Here is a 20,311-nt window from a genome sequence, read left to right on the forward strand (position 1 = left end):
CACTGAAAACATGTCAACTGACCTCAAACCCTGTGATTTTGTGTCTATTTCATGCATGTGGGTGGGCAGCTTCCATTCAGGCTTTAGGTGATGCTGTTCAGGGATGCTTGAGAGCAAACTAGAAAGCCCTAACCCCCTCTCTGACCTCCCTGCTTGGCTGGGCATTACAGTCTGCTGGTTAAGGGGTCACACTTCTCACATCTTTGAAAAAAGGCAACATAAAACACCCTTGGCTCTTGATACCCAAAGGCCCAGCCTTGCAAACCCTTGTGAGTATTTTACACTTGTGTCGGTGGTTGGACGAGATGGCTAAGAGCTCAGATCCATAGGTCTGTGAAGCTTCCCCGCATACAGCTGAAGGCCTGTTCCTGAAGGCTGACGGGTGTCCTCAGCTCTCCTTGAGCCCTCCTGACAGGCTGGAGCCTCGGGGGAACCCTGCCATCAGGTGCTATACATAAAGGGGGGATGTTACGTCAGATGCTTTGTTGAATGTCATTAAAATCAGAAGAGACCCCTTAGAGCAGAAGAGATGAGGAAACGCTGGGCTATTTTTAGGAGCTCAATAACACCAATTGCTAGTGCTCTCGTAAGAAGGGCTTGAGCTCATGCTTAGACCTTGAAGTCTTTATAATTCAATTGACACCAGTTCCTTTAAAGACGCCCGTGCTGGGATGTGCTCTAGAATCTCTCCTTGCTAACTGATCATCAGCCACCTAACAAGGAGAGAAGAATTTGGCTCTTGTCAAAGCGGGGGTGGGGGTTTGAAATAGTTTTGGAATCCAGGCTCATTTCCAGGATTTTTTCCCTTTTGACACAAAGTGAATCCCTGCAGCCCTGTTACGTTGCTTCTGCAGTATAAAAGACTCTTAAGGTAGGCAGGAATTACAGTCGTCCCTGCCGCCAGAGCTGGAGAAAGGGGTCTCAGTGTGAAGGAGAATGCAGGCTCAAGACTTTAGTTTGCCATCAGATTTACTGATTTACCTTAATTGGCACTGCAGCAAATGCTGGTGTATGTTCAGAGCAACATGTTAAGGGCTGGTTTGTTCAGGAAGCAGTTTGGCTCAGAGAAAGTCAGACTCTATTTTTGTGCATGCAGGGTATAAAACTGCAAGCCGGGAAAGTGACTTTTAGGATGTTTCTGCCCATCACAAGTGAGTCTTTGGCACATTGTCACAGTGCATCTGTTAGACTGAAATCAGAGAGCTGTTCGGGGATGCTAACCAGCAGCTACATTCAGGGCCACTTCCTGCCATCAATGCTCAGTCCCAGCTCGAGCAGTGACATCTGAGTAGAGGCTGCGGGCTCTAGCCATAAGTACATGAAGTCAAATTTCAGCTGCTGTCCCCTCACTCTCATCACACCGCTGTGAGTGTGGAAGACCATGAAAGCATGGGACTGCTGACGCTGTGGATGGTGAGAAAGGAGGGGTGGGAGGTGAGGTTGGCTTTCATTCCCTCAGTGTTGCTGTGGTATCAGCATTGTCAAATCCAAGCATTCAGAAATCATGAGATTGTCTTGAAAACGGTGAGACATTAACAGCAATGAATATCAGGTTCTTTTTATTTGCTTTCTTGTTTTTGAGCTTTTGGGGGTTCCATTTTCAATCTCTTCTCTGCAGTCGTGAAAGCTAGTAACTTCCTTTTGTTAAAAAAAACAGCGTTAACTGAGATTCTCACATAATCAGATGACTCCAGGAGCAAGGGTCTTATGAAAAGCTATCACAAGACTTGTAATAAAATAAACACAAGAACATAACACAAGAAGTAGGGGCCATCAAATAAAATTAATAGGCAACACGTTTAAAACAAAAAAAAGGATGTATTTCTTCATACAACGTACAGACAACTTGTGGAACCCTTTACCAGAGGATGTTGTGAAAACCAAGACTATAACAGGGTTCAGAGAAAGCTAGATGAGTTCATGAAGGATTGGTCCATCGATGGCTTTAGCCAGGATGTTCAAGGATGGTGTCCCTAGCCCTTGTTTGCCAGAAGCTGGGAATGGGTGACAGGATGGATCACTTGGTGATTCCCTGTTCTGCTCATTCCCGCTGGGGCACCTGACGCTGGCCACTGTCAGAAGACAGGATACTGGGCCGGATGGACCTTTGATCTGACCCAGTAGGGCCGTTCTTATGTTCTAAAATCAGAGGCCTTGGCAGCACTTTGACTGGCCACTGTAGCTTCACAGATCCCTGCCTAGTTAGGGGAAACTGCACAGAACTCCCTGCTACAGTCCACAGAAGCTGTTGAGCGTCTGTGCTGGAGCTCCCTGTCCTGCGGTGGTTCACCAGACCATTTACGCTGCCGGGGCCTCATCCTGGGAAGTCTCCAGAATTAGGTCTTCCACGTGGTTGTGATTCATGCAGTGTAACACATCCTGTGTAATTCTCAGACGCTACCCACTTGCGAGAGTGCAGAGGCCCTCTGACAAACACCTCTTGTTTTTCCAAGTTGCTAGTTTGTCTGGTGGGCTCATCATGTCTACATCTAAAGGGTTTTGCTGGCATCAGCACGCTGCCGGAGCTTGGTGGAATTTGTTGAGGGTTGGGTGGGGGGTGACGCTCACATTTCCAGAAAGTGATTTTGATGGCACCGTTTCAGCTGTTTGAGCTAATCCACACTGGCATTACTGCACTACACTGCATGAAAAGAACTCGGAATGGAAAATCAGGTGGGACAGTTAGGCACCGACTTTTCACAAGGCCTCTCCATTGCCAACCCGAAGCTCGCCAAGGCAGTGGCTCAAAGTGTGTACGTGAAAAGCTGTGTGCACTATTCACACGGCATGGAATTCCCTGCTTGCTGACGAGCCACATGAGACCAGGCACCACTTACGGCAGGAAACTATGGTCTAACCAGCATGTAGCCCCTGTGCTAGCCTCCTGCAGGGATGGGGCTGGCAAGCCTGTCTCAGTAGGCTGCAGAACCTGGTTGCAGGCCTGAGGTTGCCGGAGGGGTGTTTTTCTGTTGGCGCACGTGCCAATTCGAGGAAACTTGAAGTGAAAGGTGGATATTTTTAAAGTGCTGTAAAAAACTGTTAAGATCTCATTGTTTGTTACTTATCACTTTAGAAATTAACCTCAAATGACTTCCCAACTGAGCCTTCCCCAGACCTTGGGACAGCCTATGCAATGGGCGTTGTTCATCCTCCCACAGCCTTCCAGTCAACTTGGCCCCACACATCCAATTTGTGAAAACCAAACGGAGACGGGTTTAGTTTTGTTTTAAAAGTGAGTGGCATCAGTTGTGTTTGATCAAATGGAAAACCTCCTGGGGATATTGCAGCTTTTGCAAATGAAACGGCCTTTAAACCAGTGTGAAAAGCACTTAATTGATTTCAGTTGTCCACAGTGGGGAAAAATGCAAAAAAGTAAATAAGGAGCAATAAATGGTGAGATTCACATTGGATATTTAGAAGTCTTTCATTTTAATAATCAGACGTGTTAGGAATAGGTCAACTCATTGTTATTTACAGCACGTGATACAAGTTAGCAGCAGCCCATTCATAAACTTGAAAAACGGGGGAAAAGAGCAATATAAACCAGTATTTTATAGCCTCGTTTTATATACATAATAAAGCAGGATTTTACAGCGTAAAACATACCTTACAAGTTAGTGCCACTTGAGATAAATTGGTGCTACTGCCCTCGGCTAATGAATTGATCGAGTATTCTTTTGGACCCCAATCCTAAAAGAACAAATTGAAGGATCCATTTAATCTTGCTGGGCACATGGACCTTCCAGTAATGTGAATTGGAGTTACTTGCAGGTGTTAAAAGGAAATATCTCCTTATATTCAAGCTGAGATGTTATTGATAGAAGTTAGTTAAGATGAGTAATCAAAAAACATAAATAGCAGCAATTTTATCCTTAGAATAGCATAATCAGAGGTATTTAATTTGTGAGCGCATAGAGGGATGTTAAAGAAAATAAGTTTCTAATATTTCTCTTTTTATAAAGGGTATGTTGTGCTCATTTTCTAGTGCCACGGCTGGCAAAATAGTTTTCCACAACACATTGCATTGTTGGAGCACATGCAGATTGTATCGAGTGTATTTCAGTTTTAATCATATGACACCACTTCCTTTTTTGTGCTTAAGCAGCAGGGCTACAGCACTCTTCTTTCACAAAATGGCATTTCTGCCTCTTTGGTTGCAGTTTTTGGGAAGTATCCTTTGCTTGCTAACAGGTCAGATGTATATACTGAAACAAAACTCTGCTCTAAGGTGGAAAGCCAAATTCCTTCATAGTGTCAGCAGGTGCAACTCCATGAGATGCCAGAGAAGAAAATACTCAAGGGTCGCAGGCCAAATGAAGATGGGATCTCAGAAACCATGGAGATGGGTGCAGTATGCGAACCAAAAGAGACATCCAGATAGGCAGCCTCTCCTTCCGCCTTAGAGGGAGGCCAGAAACAACTGTTGAGCTGGTCAGGAGAGGAGGAGGGGGGAATTGTGGCCCAAATTCATCAGTCCTTAACCCGACTAAATTCCCCTTGAGTTCAGTAGGAGTTTTGCTTGAGTAAAGATGGCAGAAGTTGGTCTTTTGTTAATAATGTGGCTGCTGCTTTATGGACATGGGGTCAAAACCCTGCATAGACCCGAGGGCAGCGTTTGGCCTGACCACTCCCTCGGGTATAACGCCATGGGATACGTCAGTGCAGTCTCCTTAGAGTCTTGGATGTTTGCTTTAGCTGTGTATCTTCCTGTGTCGTGGCATCACTCTGTCTTTTTAACACTCCCAGCCCCAAAACTTAATATGAGCATGTTTAGTTTAAAGAATAAATAATGGCATGTAACAATGATGTTCACCCACCATTACATTTAATTAGCTCTGTCTGCCAAGTGGAATCAGAATGCCGTGGTTTACATGGATGACAGAATACATAACGTGACTCTGTCGTGGCAATTGCTTGTAATGACTTTGTATCTAGAGCAATACAGTGTTTGAATTTACAAGCAAATCCTTGAATTTCTGCCGATTAATTCTCCATAAGAATTTGGAAAATGCCAAACCCTGCGCAAGCAGGAAATGCTGCACTAGGCAGCACAAGTAACAGTCCAGAATACAGGAGCCTATCAATGTCCTCCTGCCACAGCGTGTGTGAGATCGGGAGAGTCAAACGGCAGGTGAAGGGTGAGTGTTTGGGGGTGCGACGTGCATGGCCCTGTTGAGGTCTCCACCATCCCAAGGGCTGAGTGCTCTCTGGCAAGGGTGCAGCTCCTGAGGGGGTGCAACAAATGTCAGGAGGTGCTCAGGGTCTCCCGGGATCAGGCCCAAACGGGTGTGAGGAGAGAATTAAAGTTTCCATCCTTCAGGCTGCTCTAGCTCATGCTGCACAGAATGGGGAAAAATTCACAGCCTGATAGTTAAGCCAACCTAAGGCCTGGTATAGACGCTGCTAGGTCAATGGACCCACGAGGGGGTGGACTACCTACATCGAGGGGAAAAAACCCTTCCGTCGCTGTAGCAAGTGGCCCCACTTTGGCACTGCAGTGGCGCAGCTGCCGCAGCGTAGCTGTGCTGCTGTCATGTCTGTAACATAGGCAAGCTCGTGTTCTCAGAGCAAAATCAGGCCCAGAGACTTTACAATCGCTCTTGCCGTAAACTGTCACCTCGCAGTGCGTCTGGAGGTGTGATTTATTGCTAGGCGTTTGGGTTTCAAGTGTTGAAAGGGATTATTGTGTTGATCTTCCTTTCCATCCTGCAAGATTCCTGGTTAGAGCTCAGAGCAGCTGGGTTGCTTTCATCTTGCCAAATGGCAGGCTTCCAGAGGCCGCGTAAATCTTGTCAGCTCGCATCACATAACAAGCCTCAAACAGAGACAACTCAAGCGACACGGAGTGTCGAGTGTCAGTCCAGCAGGATTGTTTTAGACTAGTGCAGATGAACTACTACTGTAGTAAATACCTTTAAAACCACAGCAGCTAACCTGTCCAGGCAGCTTGTCTTCCACGCTAAAGGGAGAGAGGGCGTGTGGACTGCGGCGGCTAGCACTTAGCAGTCAGGATGATTCAGTTCTTTCTGTAGGCTGTTGTATGACCATCGGCATGTCGCTGAACCTCTGGTTCACCCGCAGGATGTGTGTAGTAATGTTCACCTACATGGCAGGAGGATTGTAAGGTTGATGTAATGAGTAATTCATTGGTACTGTGCTTTGAAATCCTCAGGTGAACATCGCTGTGGAAGGGCAGAGTGCTGTGAGTCATGAATGTGATTTGTTAAGGGCTCCCAGCATAACCTGGATTTGGTAGCAGCCAACTTCAAGGCAGAAGTGGAACTGATGACTCGTTCGGGAAGTGAATCTCAGTTCTTGGCTGGGTGCCTCACATGCAACATTTGCAATTGTTTTTCACTATCTGTTTTGTTCTGCTTTTATTTTCCTTCAGGAAAAAACCAAAGTGGTAGAACCCCTGGACTACGAGAATGTGGTCCTGCAAAGGAAAGCCCAGATCTACAGTGATCCTCTCCGCGATCTGCTCATGTTTCCGATGGAGGATGTGTCTGTGAGTTTGTGCTGGCTCCTTCTCACATACAAGGCCTAATCCACCCCTCCGCTAACCCACTCTCACGCTGGGGAACCCCCTTCGATTTCAGTGTCCACTTCTACACTGATTTCAAAGGCATTACAGCCAGGTCGAATGGGAGTGACCAGGCCTTGAATCAGGCCCAGAGTATTTATTATTTTCACTGACAATTTATATGGGCCCAATTAACCATGACATCTCTTTCTATCCCACTCCCCGCAGATCTCAGTGATAGGTCGCCAGCAGAGGACTGTCCAGTCTACGGTGCCAGAAGATGCTCACGGGAAGGCTCAGAGTCTCTTTGTCAAAGAGGTAGTGTGCACAGGCCTTTGACATGCAGCGTTGCAGCACCTTGTCCTTCAGGGGAAATGCTCTCCAGGCAGCTCTGCTGCTAATGACAGATAAGGCTGCAAGTTGTTTTGCTGGCCTCATCTGTGACACAGGGGAGCTGCAACTTCAGGCCTGGAGGAACAACTCTTTTTCTATCTGGCAGATGCAGTTTATGAGCCACCTGCTGCCCCCAGCTGTGTGGGGTGCAGTATGCACCCCCAAGGCCTTTAATGGGAAGGGAGAAGGCAGAGGCTTCACTGCTTCTGCCTGTCGTGCCTCAGAGCTGCTGGAGAGGCTCCTGTGTGTGCGTCGGCAGGAATGAGACTGGAGAAGGGAGACGCCCGAGAGCAGCTGCTTTGAACAGCACCGAATGGAAACTGACTCCTAGGTTGCTCTTGAACCAGCAGCAGCTCCTCTTGGCAGCTGCAGCTGTGCCCTTGAGTCGTTCCTATGCAGCTGTGGGTGGGGACTGGTGGGGAGCCCAGCTCCCGCGCAGCCAGAGTAGGGGGAAGGAGGAACCCCGGCAGAGGTGCCATTGGTGGATGACTGTTTCGAGACATCGTTAAAGGAGCCTGACTCTCAGAGGCAGGTGCCCGGCGCTGTCAGGCTGGGCACTCAGCAGCACTAGTCAGGTCTGAAAGTCGCGGCCGAGGTAAGTGCAGATTTCAGCGCCCGTGCAACTGGCAAGAGGCTCGGTGTGCATTGTAACCGGGCAGCTCTCCTGCCCAGTCCAGGGGCTCCTTGTCTGGTGTAATGAGGAGGGTGGGGCTGCCCTTGGGAGTATGAAATGAGAGAGGACCCAGAGGCGAGGGAGAGTCTCGGGACCAAGAGCTCAAAGGAGCCAAGCGGGATGGAGCACCTCGGAGAGAGGACGCCCTAGAAGGAGGGAGCGGCCAGAGGTCCCTCATTGAGCTGTGGAGCCAGAGCCAGCTGGTGACAGGAGGAGGCAGTTGTGGGTCACCCACAAACCTCCCCTGGCCAGAAAGGGCTGGAGGCTTAGAGCAGCAGAGAGAGATGCTGTCTGGCTCTCCGAGCGGGAGAGCTGAAGCCAGAGGGCCAGAGAAGGCTGAGCCTGCCAATGTCTCCGGGCAAAAGCTAGAAGCAAATCCGGGAGTCGAGACAGAAACAGGGCAGAGGAGCCCCCCAGCTAGAGGGGCTGGGCTGAGGCATAGCGCGGTAGCTGCCAGCACCAGTCGTGCCATGGCCTGCCACAGGAGGGTTGCCCAGGAAGGGTCTGTGACCTGTTAGATAAATTGTGCAGGTGACCAGCCCCTTGGAAGAGAGAAACTGAGGCGGGGACATCTTGCAGAGTCACCCTGAGGCCAGGAAGAGGCTCTCTGAAAGCGGCCATCCTATCACATGGTCTCAAAGGAGTTCTGTGGTGTTTAGTTTCCCCAGTTCAGGATAAGTGAAACAACTCCACAAAGTCTTTGTCCAGCTTATTGTGTATGTTTGTTACCTTAACGTCAGCCTCAGCATCTCACTAGTTGCGCTTCATTCTTAAGAGTTGTGCATGTTTTTGCTTAGCATGCTGTGATTTCAAAGAACATGCCTCATTCTCCTTACAGTGTATTAAAACGTACCACTCGGACTGGCACGTGGTGAACTATAAATATGAAGAGTTCTCGGGTGACTTCCGGATGTTACCGTGGTAAGTGTCTCCTCTGGGATGCTAGGAGCGCTTAATAACCTTGCTAGACTGTGGTTTGATCAGGTCTAAGTTTCAGCTTAGAAAAGAGACGACTCAAGGGGAAATGATAGAGGTCTATAAAATCGTGACTGGTGTGGAGAAAGTGAGTAGGGAAATGTTGTTTACCCCTTCACATATCACAAGAGCCAGGGCCCACCCACCGAAATTACTAGGTAGCAGGTTTAAAGCTAACATTAGGAAGTACTTCTGCACACAATGCACAGTTAACCTGTGGAACTCATTGCCGAGGGATGTCGTGAAGGACAAAAAGTATAACTGGGTTCAAAAAAGAACTAGATAAGTTCATGGAAGATAGGTCCATAAATGGCTATTGGCCAAAATGGTCAAGGACACAAACTCATGCTCTGGGTATCCCTAGTCTCTGACTGCCAGAAGCTGCAACTGGACATCATTATGGATCACTCCATAATTACCGTGTTCTGTTCATTCCCTCTGAAGCACCTGGCATTGGCCACTGTTAGAAGACAGGATACTGGACTGGATGGACCATTGGTCTGACCCAGTCTGGCTGTTCTTATGACATATTGTTATTGATCCAACAATCCACTAATATCTCCTGTTCTCTGACGTTTGCCCCACCCCTGTATCTTCTCATGAGATTTACTTGCCCTTTATTTAGGGTTTGCAAGCCAGAGGTCTGTGTCACTCAGACTGTATCAAGGAACTGCAGGAGACGTTACAGGGGTTCGGTCACTGTCCATGTGCAAACATCCTCCTTCCATCAGCTGTTATGACAGGAAGAGCCTAAATTCAGGAATGTGGCAGAATAAGTAGCTTCAGTGCAGTCTGCTCATCCCAAATCAGGAATCCCATTGTCTCTGAATGCTGTCTGTCACAGGGTGTGATACACCATGGTCCTTGCTCAAGTCAATCCTGCTTCTGCCTAACATGGTGGGGAAATACAGTCCTGGGGAATAAGAATATAGCCATCAACACTGGCAATGCTGAAAAGAGCTTTCTGCATTAAAATGCCAGCCCTGTGCATTATTCCAGCCAAAGGCTAATCTCGTGTAGTGCCTCCATCTTCAGACAAGCACATGCATGCCTGATTGATGGGTGATTATGTGCTGTGTGGAGCCAGTTTTGCCCTCCTCCCCTCTCAAACCGCTTCAGACAAAGCTCTGGTGGTATGCTGACAGCCTCTTCTTGCTAATTGACTCCTCTGGGGAGGCAGACTACAAAAGCTAGGGGACAGCTGCCTTTGCCTGCGCTGTGAGTGGTTGTGAGTTTGAAAAGTTCTGCTGTCCTGAACTGAGACGAAAAGTCAAAATCTAGAAATTTTTGTGAACCAGAAGAACTGGAAAAAATAATTGGCTCGGGTGGATCAAAATGTTTTAGTTCTGGAATTGTGAACATTTTGTTTCAAGTTCAACCTTTTTCCTTTTAACCCCTTTCAGGCTTATTGGCTTAAATTTTGAAACAGAGAGTCATTCTGAACCGGAAAACTGGAATTTTTCACTTTGAAAATGTCTAAAAGAGATGGCTTGACAATTTCAGTACCTTTCCCCAAACATGTTTCTGGTCAGGAGGTTCCTTGGAAAGGACCTTGTCTTGCAAACAGTTTTGGTTTCCACAAATTGGCATTTTTCGATGAAAAAAAGTTATGTCAAAAAATTCCCGACCAGCTCGACACGCAAGAGGCCTGCTCCATGCAGGTGGCGTGAAAGCCATGCACAGGAGAATGCCATTGGTGCTTGAATTACATTCAGTTTGCACATGTTCTTGCTATCTGATCTTTGTTGGGTTTTGCAAAATAAATGATAGGCCGGTCCCTTGACTTGGTCCTGCTCATGTGAACCAGAAATAACTGCACCGAAGTTGGTGAAGTTATCTTTTAGGCAGCCACCCGCTCTTGACAACGTCACGGCGATGTGCACAAATGTATGGCCTTCCATTGTCCTACCCTCTCCGTACTCATCCACATCAATTTTTGCAGATAATATCTGTTGTTGAGCCTGCTGATCCCATTGCATGCATGTACGTTCCCAGCAGTGACAAGAGGACTGGTACCCGTTCTTTACTATTGTCCTGAATTCTTCCCTTTTGTGTGGCTGTCTTACATACCGTGTTATATTTTCAGCAAATCCTTTAGACCGGAGAAGATTCCAAACCATATATTTGAGATTGATGAAGACGTTGAGAAGGATGAGGTAAGGGAAAGAGAAATGTCTGTGTAGCACTGTGCACTGAGGCTGGAACAATTCACACCAGCAAAGCGCCAGTCTGGAATGCTCTTGCTGGGTAATCAAATACGGAAGGCCCATTCCCTTTTCTGAGCGGCTGGGACAAGTCTGCGGACAATTATCTATCTGCAGGTGTTACAAGATAATCTCCTAGAGCCAAGAAGCTGATGAATTAGTAGACATGTGCCTCCTTTCAGTAACTGGGATGTTTTCCCTGGATGCTTTCTTTGGCTCTCCATCTGGTGTCTTGCAGCAGTATGAAACGGAGAGGCCAAGAACATTACTAAGCAATTCTTGATGTGAAAGTTTTAATTCAATCTACTCCAGTCAAAAGTGAACAGGGAAGCGTCCATGTGTAAAGTAATCTTGCAAAATGTTGTTGCTCCTCGTTCCAAGGCACAGGGGCTGACTCTCTTCTGCCTTGCGATTTGTGGAGTCACTTACACCTGCTCACAGGGTGTAAAACACCGCCACTCCGAGGTCTGGATCCTGCAATCAGATCCCAAATATTTGAAAGGGTCCATTGCTTCTGGGGGCCAGCATCTGTGTGCTCACCTCATTCCAGGGGCTCTGCGTCCTCTCAGTGCTTTTCCACAGACATCACTTGGAGTTGAGACTGCTTCTCCCCTCTGAAAATCAGGCCCGAGGGGTTTCGAGATGGGTACCCAGTATTAGTGATCACTTTTGAACATGTGCACCTTAACAACTCTGCCTCGCATTGCCCACATCTGCAGCATAGCAGTAATGTCTGCCTCTCTGGAGAAACTGGGAGAGCCACAGGTGGAAGTTGTTAAGAAGTTTTAGTCTAAAATTGTTGGACATTGTAGCTAAATGTGTTTAAATGTGAAGGGGTGAGGAGGCACCACGGCTGATGAATTTATTAAAGGAAAGAGGCAGCTTGTGTTTTACCAAGGCTGAAATTTGAAAGTGATGTTTCGTGTGCATTTTTAACGACTATTGTGCATGTCCTGGATGTTCCTTTTAGAGGCAGACTGGAGTGGCTCTTCATAGTCGGGAATTGATTGTTGGGCCCAACCTTGAATTTCCTGGTTGTTTTGTTGGCTTGTGTCATAGCTTTAACATTAGCTGTGTGTAATTCTTTCCTTTAATAGCATCTCACTCTGTCTAGCTGTGGTATTGTGCAGTAAGTTACACAATGTGCTTTCCCAAAAGAAAAAGACAAAAGTAAACCCTCAAAATATAATAGAATTGTCATCTTTTAAGCAGTTCCCCAGCTAAACTACTGAAGTAATTTGAGGGAGTGCATCCGTACCCCTTCTTAGCTGAACTTCATGATCATGGCTTGTGTCTGACCGAATGTGGACTGTGCTCTTTGTAATTTTCCAGTAGAGCTTTTGCATCAGAATTAGGTCTAAGAACTTTAGTGAAAAGCAGTGTGGTAAGGGGAAAGGGTGAACTGCCAGCAAGGAGAAATCCGGGACTTTAGTCACAGACGTAAAGCACTGTGACTATTTCCATTGTCTCTGTAGAGTCTTGAATTTTGAGGCTTGGAAGTTGCTCTTCTGGGGGCCAGGAGGCCTAGGTTCTATCCCTGCTATGCTGTTGACTGGCTGTGAGACTTCCCTGCCTATGAAATGGCGTAGAGCACTGTGAGATCTACGCTTGGAAAAACACAGAGTATGACGAGCTGGACAGATGCTAAGGCCCAGCTTTTACCGGTATAAGTGGTTTGGGTAGGGGGGTGGGTTTTTTTGTTTGTTTTTTTGTTGTTTTTTTTTAAACTGCAATATTAATATTATACCAGTAAAAGCTCTCGAGCGAATGCAGTTATACCAGTATAAGGATGACTGAACCAGTATGGATATTCCCCTTTCTGTACAGGAATAACGGTGCCATTACAATACTGTATATCACTAGAACTGCATCCATGTTGGGAGGTAATACCACTCGAACCACCAATTTAAGTAAATGAGACTTAAAGTTCCCCACAACTTCCATGAGACATTTTGCATGTGACACCGTGGCAGGTCAGGACCTGGTTAGCACTGACATCGCTTCTTTCTAATCTCCTGTTTTGTTCCAGGACTCCTCCTCATTGTGCTCTCAGAAAGGTGGAATCATCAAACAAGGCTGGCTGTACAAAGCAAATGTCAATAGTACAATTACTGTTACCATGAAGGTGAGTTTAATTCCATACACTGTCGTGCCAGAGCAGTGACGGGGGGGGGGGGGGGTGTCTCGCTTACATGTAGCCATGTAGCCAAGTGTCTCAGTTCCGATCCAAGCTTCCAAGACTGGCTGTTGGGTTTTGGTTTGGGCCCCTCTGTAACTGTCTTACAGAGCCTCCCTGTCTGCAGTGGGATCTGTGCTGAACCCTACCAAGCAGTGGGTAGGATTAGTCGCTTTGAATCACAAAGGGCAGGCTAAGCAAAGACTTGTGTTAAAGCAAACCCATGATTGCCTTCTGAATCAGCGCCTGAGGCCCAGGAAAGGAGGACAATTGAATTAAGCAAAACAGCTGGCCTAAAAAAACCAGTGCTGATTTCCTTGTACGCACATGGCCAAACTTTTAGAACCTAAATAACACGTATCTGTGCTTAAAGCAGGGATGGTGTCAGTGAGCTGCTATCGTAGGACTGACCTTCCATGCAGCAGCTAAGTCATCAGCTCTTCTTTTTATCGGATACCGTGCAGCACTCCACAGCTCGGACTTCGCTACAGAAGCTCCAACTAATCGTATAATTGATTTTGCTCAGCCAATGATCTATTTGTTGTTTCAGCAAACAGCTGCTTTGTTACTTGCTAAAAGAGACTGATCTGGTGATAAGACTCGGATAGGTATCCAAATTACAGCGAGACTCAGGAGAAAAAACATGATCCCGTTAGGATGCTAAAAACTCTCCAAAGCATTCCATGATTTTGAGTTTCTCAGTCAGATGCCTCGATTCAGCGAGGTGCAGAAGCACATGCATGACTTGAAGCCCGAGTTGTGATGGTCTAGTCTGACCTCCTGCATCATACAGGCCAGAGGACTGCTAGTTTCTGCACTAAGCCCATAACTTCTGTTTGCGTTAGAGCATATCAATGTACAGCTGCATTCCCATTGACTTAGCTGAAGTTGTGAGGGTGCAACACTTCTACAAAGCAGGCTCATGTTATCTATAGGGTGAATCAAAAATCAAGGGACCCCAAATTAGTGCCCATTGGTGCAAACGGTTCTGAGCACTGCTCTTCCGTGCAGGAGACTTCTCAGACAGCAGTAGCACCTTGAAGGTCTGAAGCTATCCAGACTGGCACACTGCTGCATCATTAGAGCGCTGCAGAAGGAGATTTGCCATGATCTCAGTTCTGAGTTCTTTCACTACAGTGATGTGCTAGGCAACGAATGGTGCTGGCAGTTGCTAAGCATGTACAGAATGTTTTTCGTGGTGAGCCGGCTTATGAACAAAACTTAATTAGGCTTACAGTTGACTGCATTTGCTTCAGAGTAACCTTTTTTCTTGCAGACGTTCTCTAGCTTGACTCTGGTTAGCTTGGATTCGGTTGCACACCAGTTCAGTTGAACCCATGGCGATCACTATATCTGGACCTTTTCTTTTTCTGGGTCTCCTCAGTTCTCTGGCTAACCTCACGCAATTGTCTAGCAGCATTTTTTTTGTTGTTCTTTTTGCTTCATCTGAAGCTTTCACAACTCCCCCTGCCAAAGGTAGGATACTGAGCTGGCCGTACCGGTGGTCTGATCTGATATGGCATTCACTCTGTTCCTAGGTTTCTGCGATTCATTCCAAAAGCAGTACAGCTTCCTCACAATTCTTTGTAACAGCAGGCCTGCAAAGGAAAAATCCATATAAATAATGCAGCGTATTTGTGTGTGCTGCTTGCTTCTGCACTTTCCATTGGAAGGATGTTAAATGTTTCAAATGTTTTGCATGAAATCAAACATCCCATGAGAGACTTATTCACCTGTCTTTTGAACATTAGTTTAATACACATCTGTTTAATCTAAGATTTTCCGTAGCACGCAGCACTGAAGTATCTAAGGCCCCAGTTCAGCAAAGTGCTGAAGCAGTGCTTAACTTTGAGCTCCTGCTTAAGTCCACACGTGCTGAATCAGGGCCAACGTGCTTACACTATCCTCTAAACTTAAAATTCATCAGCATCACATTCTCAGAGCTCACTTACAGGACCTGTCTAAACACTGACTCCGTGTTACATTTGAATGGATTAGATTTAAGTCACTTTTCCAATTCTGTGCAGTAAGTGAATGGCCTGATCAAATATGTGATGGATTCACTATTCATGGAGGCATGAAATTACTGGTAGAGCCTGATCTGTGTTGTTCAAATGCTGCATTGATCCATATTTGTTCCAGGCACTCATTACAATGAGAACATTTTTAGAGTCTCAAAATGGGAGTGCAAGTGCTGTTTCTCTTCTCCCTGTCCAGACCTCCCGTGCCCTACCTTTTAATCATGATCTCTAACAAGAAGGAAATATATTTCTGAGTCATAGCAAACCTGAGAATATCTGAGGCTACTTTTCCAATGGCTGAAATTGCAAAATGTTCCCAGGCATTATGTGCCTGTATTTACTGCTAAGCAGTCTCCGGGAAAGGTGGGTTTTGTGACTACTGCCTAGGGCAAGAGCACATTTGTCTCATCTTTGTTGTCTCTGTAGCTCCCAGTGTATAGTAGTCGGATCACAAACATCCTGGCCTTAATTCAGCTTCCAGGGCGATAGGAGCAAGAAGTTGCAGATGCAGCTAAGTGTGCACGTGGTCGTATGCTCCCATTGACTTGCAGCACAAGATTGCATGTGGAGCACTGGAGGGCACAGTCCATTCTGTTGGTCTGTGTTCGTAACTCAGCTATGGAGACACTGACGTCTTGTTGTTAGTGCATCTAGGGGTGAGTGAATGGGTCAGGAAACTAAGCCAAGACTGGTCCATAAAAGTTACTCTGTGTTCTCCAAAAAGAAACACAACCAGTTGCGTGGAGCCCGTTCAGATTGTGTCACTGGACTGTTTGCTAAGCTGTTGTTACAACATCTGTTTGACAATTGGATTGCAACTATTGCTGAGGCCTTTATCACGAAGGGTTCTGCAAGTACCTTGTGTGTGGTGGAACTAATCCCCGGTTGCTTGCTCAGCTGAATGGCCCAGACCCTAATGTAACCACTTGGCTTTTCTCTTTCCAGTTGACGGGGACAGGAGCCAGCGGAGGGGAGGGAGTGCAGGCAGCATGAAGACTCTGCACTGGGGGAAGTGGGGCCCAGCCTGTAATCATGCACATTCTCCCCTCCCCCCAAAAGATATTAATTCAGGGCTTGCTCCTGCAACGTGCTGAGCACTTTGATCCTGATCCAGCAAAACCCTTAAGCAGATGAGTGATCCCATTGATTTCAGTGGGGCTGTGGACACACTTGAGTGCTTTGCTTGATCAGCGCTGCTCAGCTCCTTGCAGAACTGAGCCATCCCAGGAGGGGGTGCGGAGGGGCAGAACTGGATGCCAGTTCAGATTCAGACTCATGCTTTCAGCCCAGAGGGGACCATCATGATAATCTAGTCTGACCTCCTGCCCATCGCAGGCTACAGAACCTCACTCTTGTAATAGACCCCTAACCTCTGGCTGAGTTACTGATGCCTCAAATCATGGTTTAAAGACTTCAAGTTGTAGGAAATCCATCATTTACACTGGTTTAAACCTGCAAGTGACCCCTGCCCCAGCCTGAGATAGATGAACCCCCACCAGAGTCTCTACCCATCTAACCTGGGGGGAAATTCCTCAGATTGCCAGTGTGAGAGGGACGACTTTAGTTGTGGAATCCAACCCTGCTAAGGAGTTTTGAATTACCCCATTGAGTGAACAGTGTCAAAATGCAGGAGGTGAATGGAGGGTCTAGGAAACTAGGTGTGTGAGATGCAGGAGCTCTGGGGGGTTGTAATTCAGCCCTGGCTTTGAGTGTGCTGACCTGTGCAGCATGCTTCCTGTCCTTTCCTCCTTCCAAAGCCTGAGCGTGAGAACATCTTTAGGTTTAATAATAACCTGGTAGATGTGTAGCACTGAGACACCATCTGTTTTCCCTAGCGAGGTATCGTACAGTGACTGAGAAGCCAAATGCTGAAAACGTGTGCTTCATTGGCTACGGATGGCACAGAGCGACCCTTGTATGAGAAAGGCGTTTTGCTCTTGCAGGTATTCAAGAGACGGTATTTTTACCTCACACAACTGCCGGATGGTTCCTATATTCTGAATTCCTATAAAGACGAGAAAATTTCAAAAGAATCCAAAGGCTGCATCTTCTTGGACGCTTGCATTGATGTTGTTCAGGTAGGTTGACAAGGGGGGAGTCCTACCTGCTTTCGTCCCTGTATGTGTGCTTCATCAATCTCATTCATGCGCTCTGCCTGTTCCATCTGCCTACCCGCCAGCCTGACCAGCCTGCCATCGCTGCCGCTAGCAGGTGGTGGGCAGAGGCTACTGCTGACAGTGTAAAACCTGGGGTTCACTGCCACTGCGCCTTCTGCCTGCTCCCCAGCTGGCTGCGTCATCTCTGCCGAGATTGGATGAGCTCTTTTTCTATGACTGTACAGTGTCCACCACCAAGGGGACCTCTTGGCACCCCTGTTGACTTCAGTGGGACTACAGGTGCCTGAAGTACATGCAAGATTGAGGCCAGTAACTACTCTGTGCAGTCAGCTGTTCATCCTAGTGTTACCTTCATCTGCCTGTCTCTCTGTCTGTCTGCGCCCACTGGTTGTCTCTTGTCTTAAATTAGGTCTGGATCCTGTACACACAGAACTCAATGGGAGTACTCACACGTGTAAAGTAACTCACATGTGCAGGGGGTTACGGAAACAGGGCCTTAAATTGTAAGAGTCTCTTACTATGTATTTGGACACTGTGGTTTGCTGGAGAACTACTGTAATACAAATAATAAGAGAATGCAAATGAGCCATGTTTGCTTCCTGTAGCTCTTGTTAAAGACGAGGAGGAGGAGTGGTGAATGGTAAAGAGTGGTAGTGGAAAATGTCCTCAAATTGCAACATCTTGAGGTCTTCTGCAGAAAACTGTTGATCATGTGAAAACCCTTGCTTTGGAATGGCCCATCAGGCATTAGTTGTATGCATCAGCAGTAATGTATGGAAAAACACAGCTTCTGAAGCCTGAGAAAGTTTTTATTCCTGACCTTGTGCTGTCTTGCATAGCTCTCACAGGGTGCACTGTTTTCATGTGGGTTTGGGCTAACTCTCGGGTGAGTACAGCAGACTCCATGCAGGTTCCAAAGTGAGTTTCTGTAGATTTCTTTGTAGCCATCGTGACTGTGGGCGGCGTAGACTGTACTTTACATGTTGCATCGAGGGACTTGCCTAGACTTCTCACTGGAATATGCTGGTGTTAGACCAGCAGCGGTTGGAAAAGTGAGCTACCATGAAACTATGTTAGTTTAGTTTTTGATTAATGCTTCTTACTATAGCGCCGGGCCGAAATTCTACTTGGTGGGTTGGATGAGTCTTTAAAATCAGGTTCCTGGGTGGACTGTAAAGGCTCCATGGCACTCTTTTTTATAAGGAAAGGAATTTGCTCTTGTGACTTTGGCTCACATTTCCCTTCACACTAGTGTACAACAGGCTTCATCTTGGCTGCTTGCTACTTTCCACCCCAGAGCTAGCCGCATGTCAGTGGGGCTGAGCAATGCAGGAATGCCCCAGAATGAAAGGTGTATTTGTAACATTGTTATTTGTGCACAGTGGAAGAAGCTTGGTACCAGGTCTGCGCTGAGCTGAGCTCTAAAGTGAAGGCGATATTAATGAAGTGTAATGCGAAACCTGCTCTCTGGTTTGTTTGTGCAGTGCCCCAAGATGCGCCGCTATGCATTTGAACTCAAGATGCTAGATAAGTACAGCCACTATCTGGCAGCCGAAAGTGAACAGGAAATGGAGGAGTGGCTGGTGACTCTGAAAAAGATTATTCAGATCAATACGGAGAGTTTGGTGCAAGAGAGGAAAGACACCGTGGAGTCTGCACAAGGTCAGTCTTTAAATCCCTGGAGCTTTCTTTCCCACCATTGCAGCGCTGACGTCGTCGTTAGCAGCATGGAGGCGAGGACGCCCGTATCAGTGTTTACATTCTTTCCTGCATTAAAAATCGGCATCTTAGCAAGTAAATGCTGATTCTGAGGTTTGGCTAGTAGCACATAAACTATAGTCTGTAGAATAAAAGTGGATTTGAAACTTGACTCTCCTGCTGGATGGGAAACCCATGGCAGCGTCTCAGGAGCCATGATAAATTGTCCCTGTGCTATTGTAAGTGAGCGGCTCAGGAGTGGAGCCCGGGGACTTGGTGGGATTAGAAGGGGCCGTTGCTGTCATTTGGAACATCTGCTTTTCATGACTTGACAGATGATGACTCGAGCAGCCAAGGGAAATCGGATAACATCCTGGAGAGCTTGGAGAGAAGCATGCATCCTGAGCTGATGAAGGTATTGTGTCCATAGTGGTCATTTCCTCAGCTCCCCCAGCTAACTTGCAGCTGCCACTGGAAAGGGACTTCCTGCTGGACACTATTACGTGACAGAGGTTAAGGTCCCTACAGCAGAGGTCCCTAAGCTGTGCTCTGGGGAAAGCTGGGCAGCCACGGGATGCTGCTGGCGCCAGCTTCGCCTCCTTGTGTACAGATCCCATCAACATGGAGCTGGAGCTGCTCCCTGGTCTGCTGCTGAGGCTACTGCGTAAAGAGCTGCCTGTATTCTCATCCAAACTCAGGCACTCCACCGGCAGGAGCCTGTCCCAGCACTGCCGCTGTTGCTGCCCAGAGCCAGCTGCTGGGACGGGGTAGGAGAAAGAACTGTGGGTGGGGGAGCTGAAGCCGGGAGAGGGCAAGGAGAGTCACACTAGGGGGAGCGTCCGTGTCTCTGGCAGTGGCAGGGAAGGAGGAGGCTGGAGCAGGAATCTGGAAGGAGCTGCAGACAGGAGGAAGACAGGGCCACAGTCTGAGGATGTGTGTTGAGCTGGTGCTCTTGTTCCTTTCGGGGAGCTATTCATGGGAGGGAGCTGCAGAAGGCTCTGCCAGTGCTGGTTCCTACCGACCCACGTGTGTGCCCAGCCCCGTGGCACAGAGCTGGAAAGGGCTGGAGGCCTCTGAAAGGTGGGAGAGAGGGAGTGGGAGTGCAGTAGGAGATGGGGGTACATGCACAGTCAGGTGAGGAGTCTGAAACCCGGTGGGGACTTGGCAGGCTGTGGGGAGCAGGGTCAGAGCAGCCGCCAGGAAAGGGCGCTTTGGCTGCAGCACGTGGACTATATTGGAGCGGATGAGATGAGAGGCCGGGGAGGCTGCAGAAGTTCTGGGGAGAGGTAACGAGGGCTTGCAGAGAAGAGTTTTGTGGTTGGGGATGGGGGGATCTCGAGGGAGCCGAGGCTGGATTTGGTGAGAGCCAGGAGGTGAAGGGAGGGGGACAGGGAGGAGAAGAGTCACACAGCCACAGGGTTGTAGACACGAATGACTCAGAGGGTGAGAATGTTGCCCACGGCGATGGAGAAAGGCAGGGAGGGAAGTGATTTGGGAAGCAAGGCAAGAAGTTCAGGTTTGGACACGTCGA

At 47.6% G+C, this 20,311-nt stretch overlaps 1 protein-coding gene across 7 annotated transcripts in view; it reads left to right on the forward strand.

The window, feature by feature from the left end:
• DOCK11 (dedicator of cytokinesis 11) overlaps positions 1–20,311 on the forward strand; it is a 122,551-nt gene that overhangs the window by 25,207 nt on the left and 77,033 nt on the right. For all 7 annotated transcript variants that reach the window (XM_050964877.1, XM_050964880.1, XM_050964883.1 and 4 more), the window contains exons 2-9: positions 6,392–6,508; positions 6,752–6,841; positions 8,428–8,510; positions 10,651–10,720; positions 12,798–12,893; positions 16,909–17,043; positions 18,567–18,744; positions 19,116–19,195. In XM_050964877.1, coding sequence (XP_050820834.1) covers positions 6,392–6,508; positions 6,752–6,841; positions 8,428–8,510; positions 10,651–10,720; positions 12,798–12,893; positions 16,909–17,043; positions 18,567–18,744; positions 19,116–19,195 — 849 coding nt within the window. The remainder of the gene's footprint in view (positions 1–6,391; positions 6,509–6,751; positions 6,842–8,427; positions 8,511–10,650; positions 10,721–12,797; positions 12,894–16,908; positions 17,044–18,566; positions 18,745–19,115; positions 19,196–20,311) is intronic.

This window comes from Gopherus flavomarginatus, chromosome 8 (genome assembly GCF_025201925.1).
Source record: "Gopherus flavomarginatus isolate rGopFla2 chromosome 8, rGopFla2.mat.asm, whole genome shotgun sequence".
Classification (NCBI taxonomy): domain Eukaryota; kingdom Metazoa; phylum Chordata; order Testudines; family Testudinidae; genus Gopherus; species Gopherus flavomarginatus.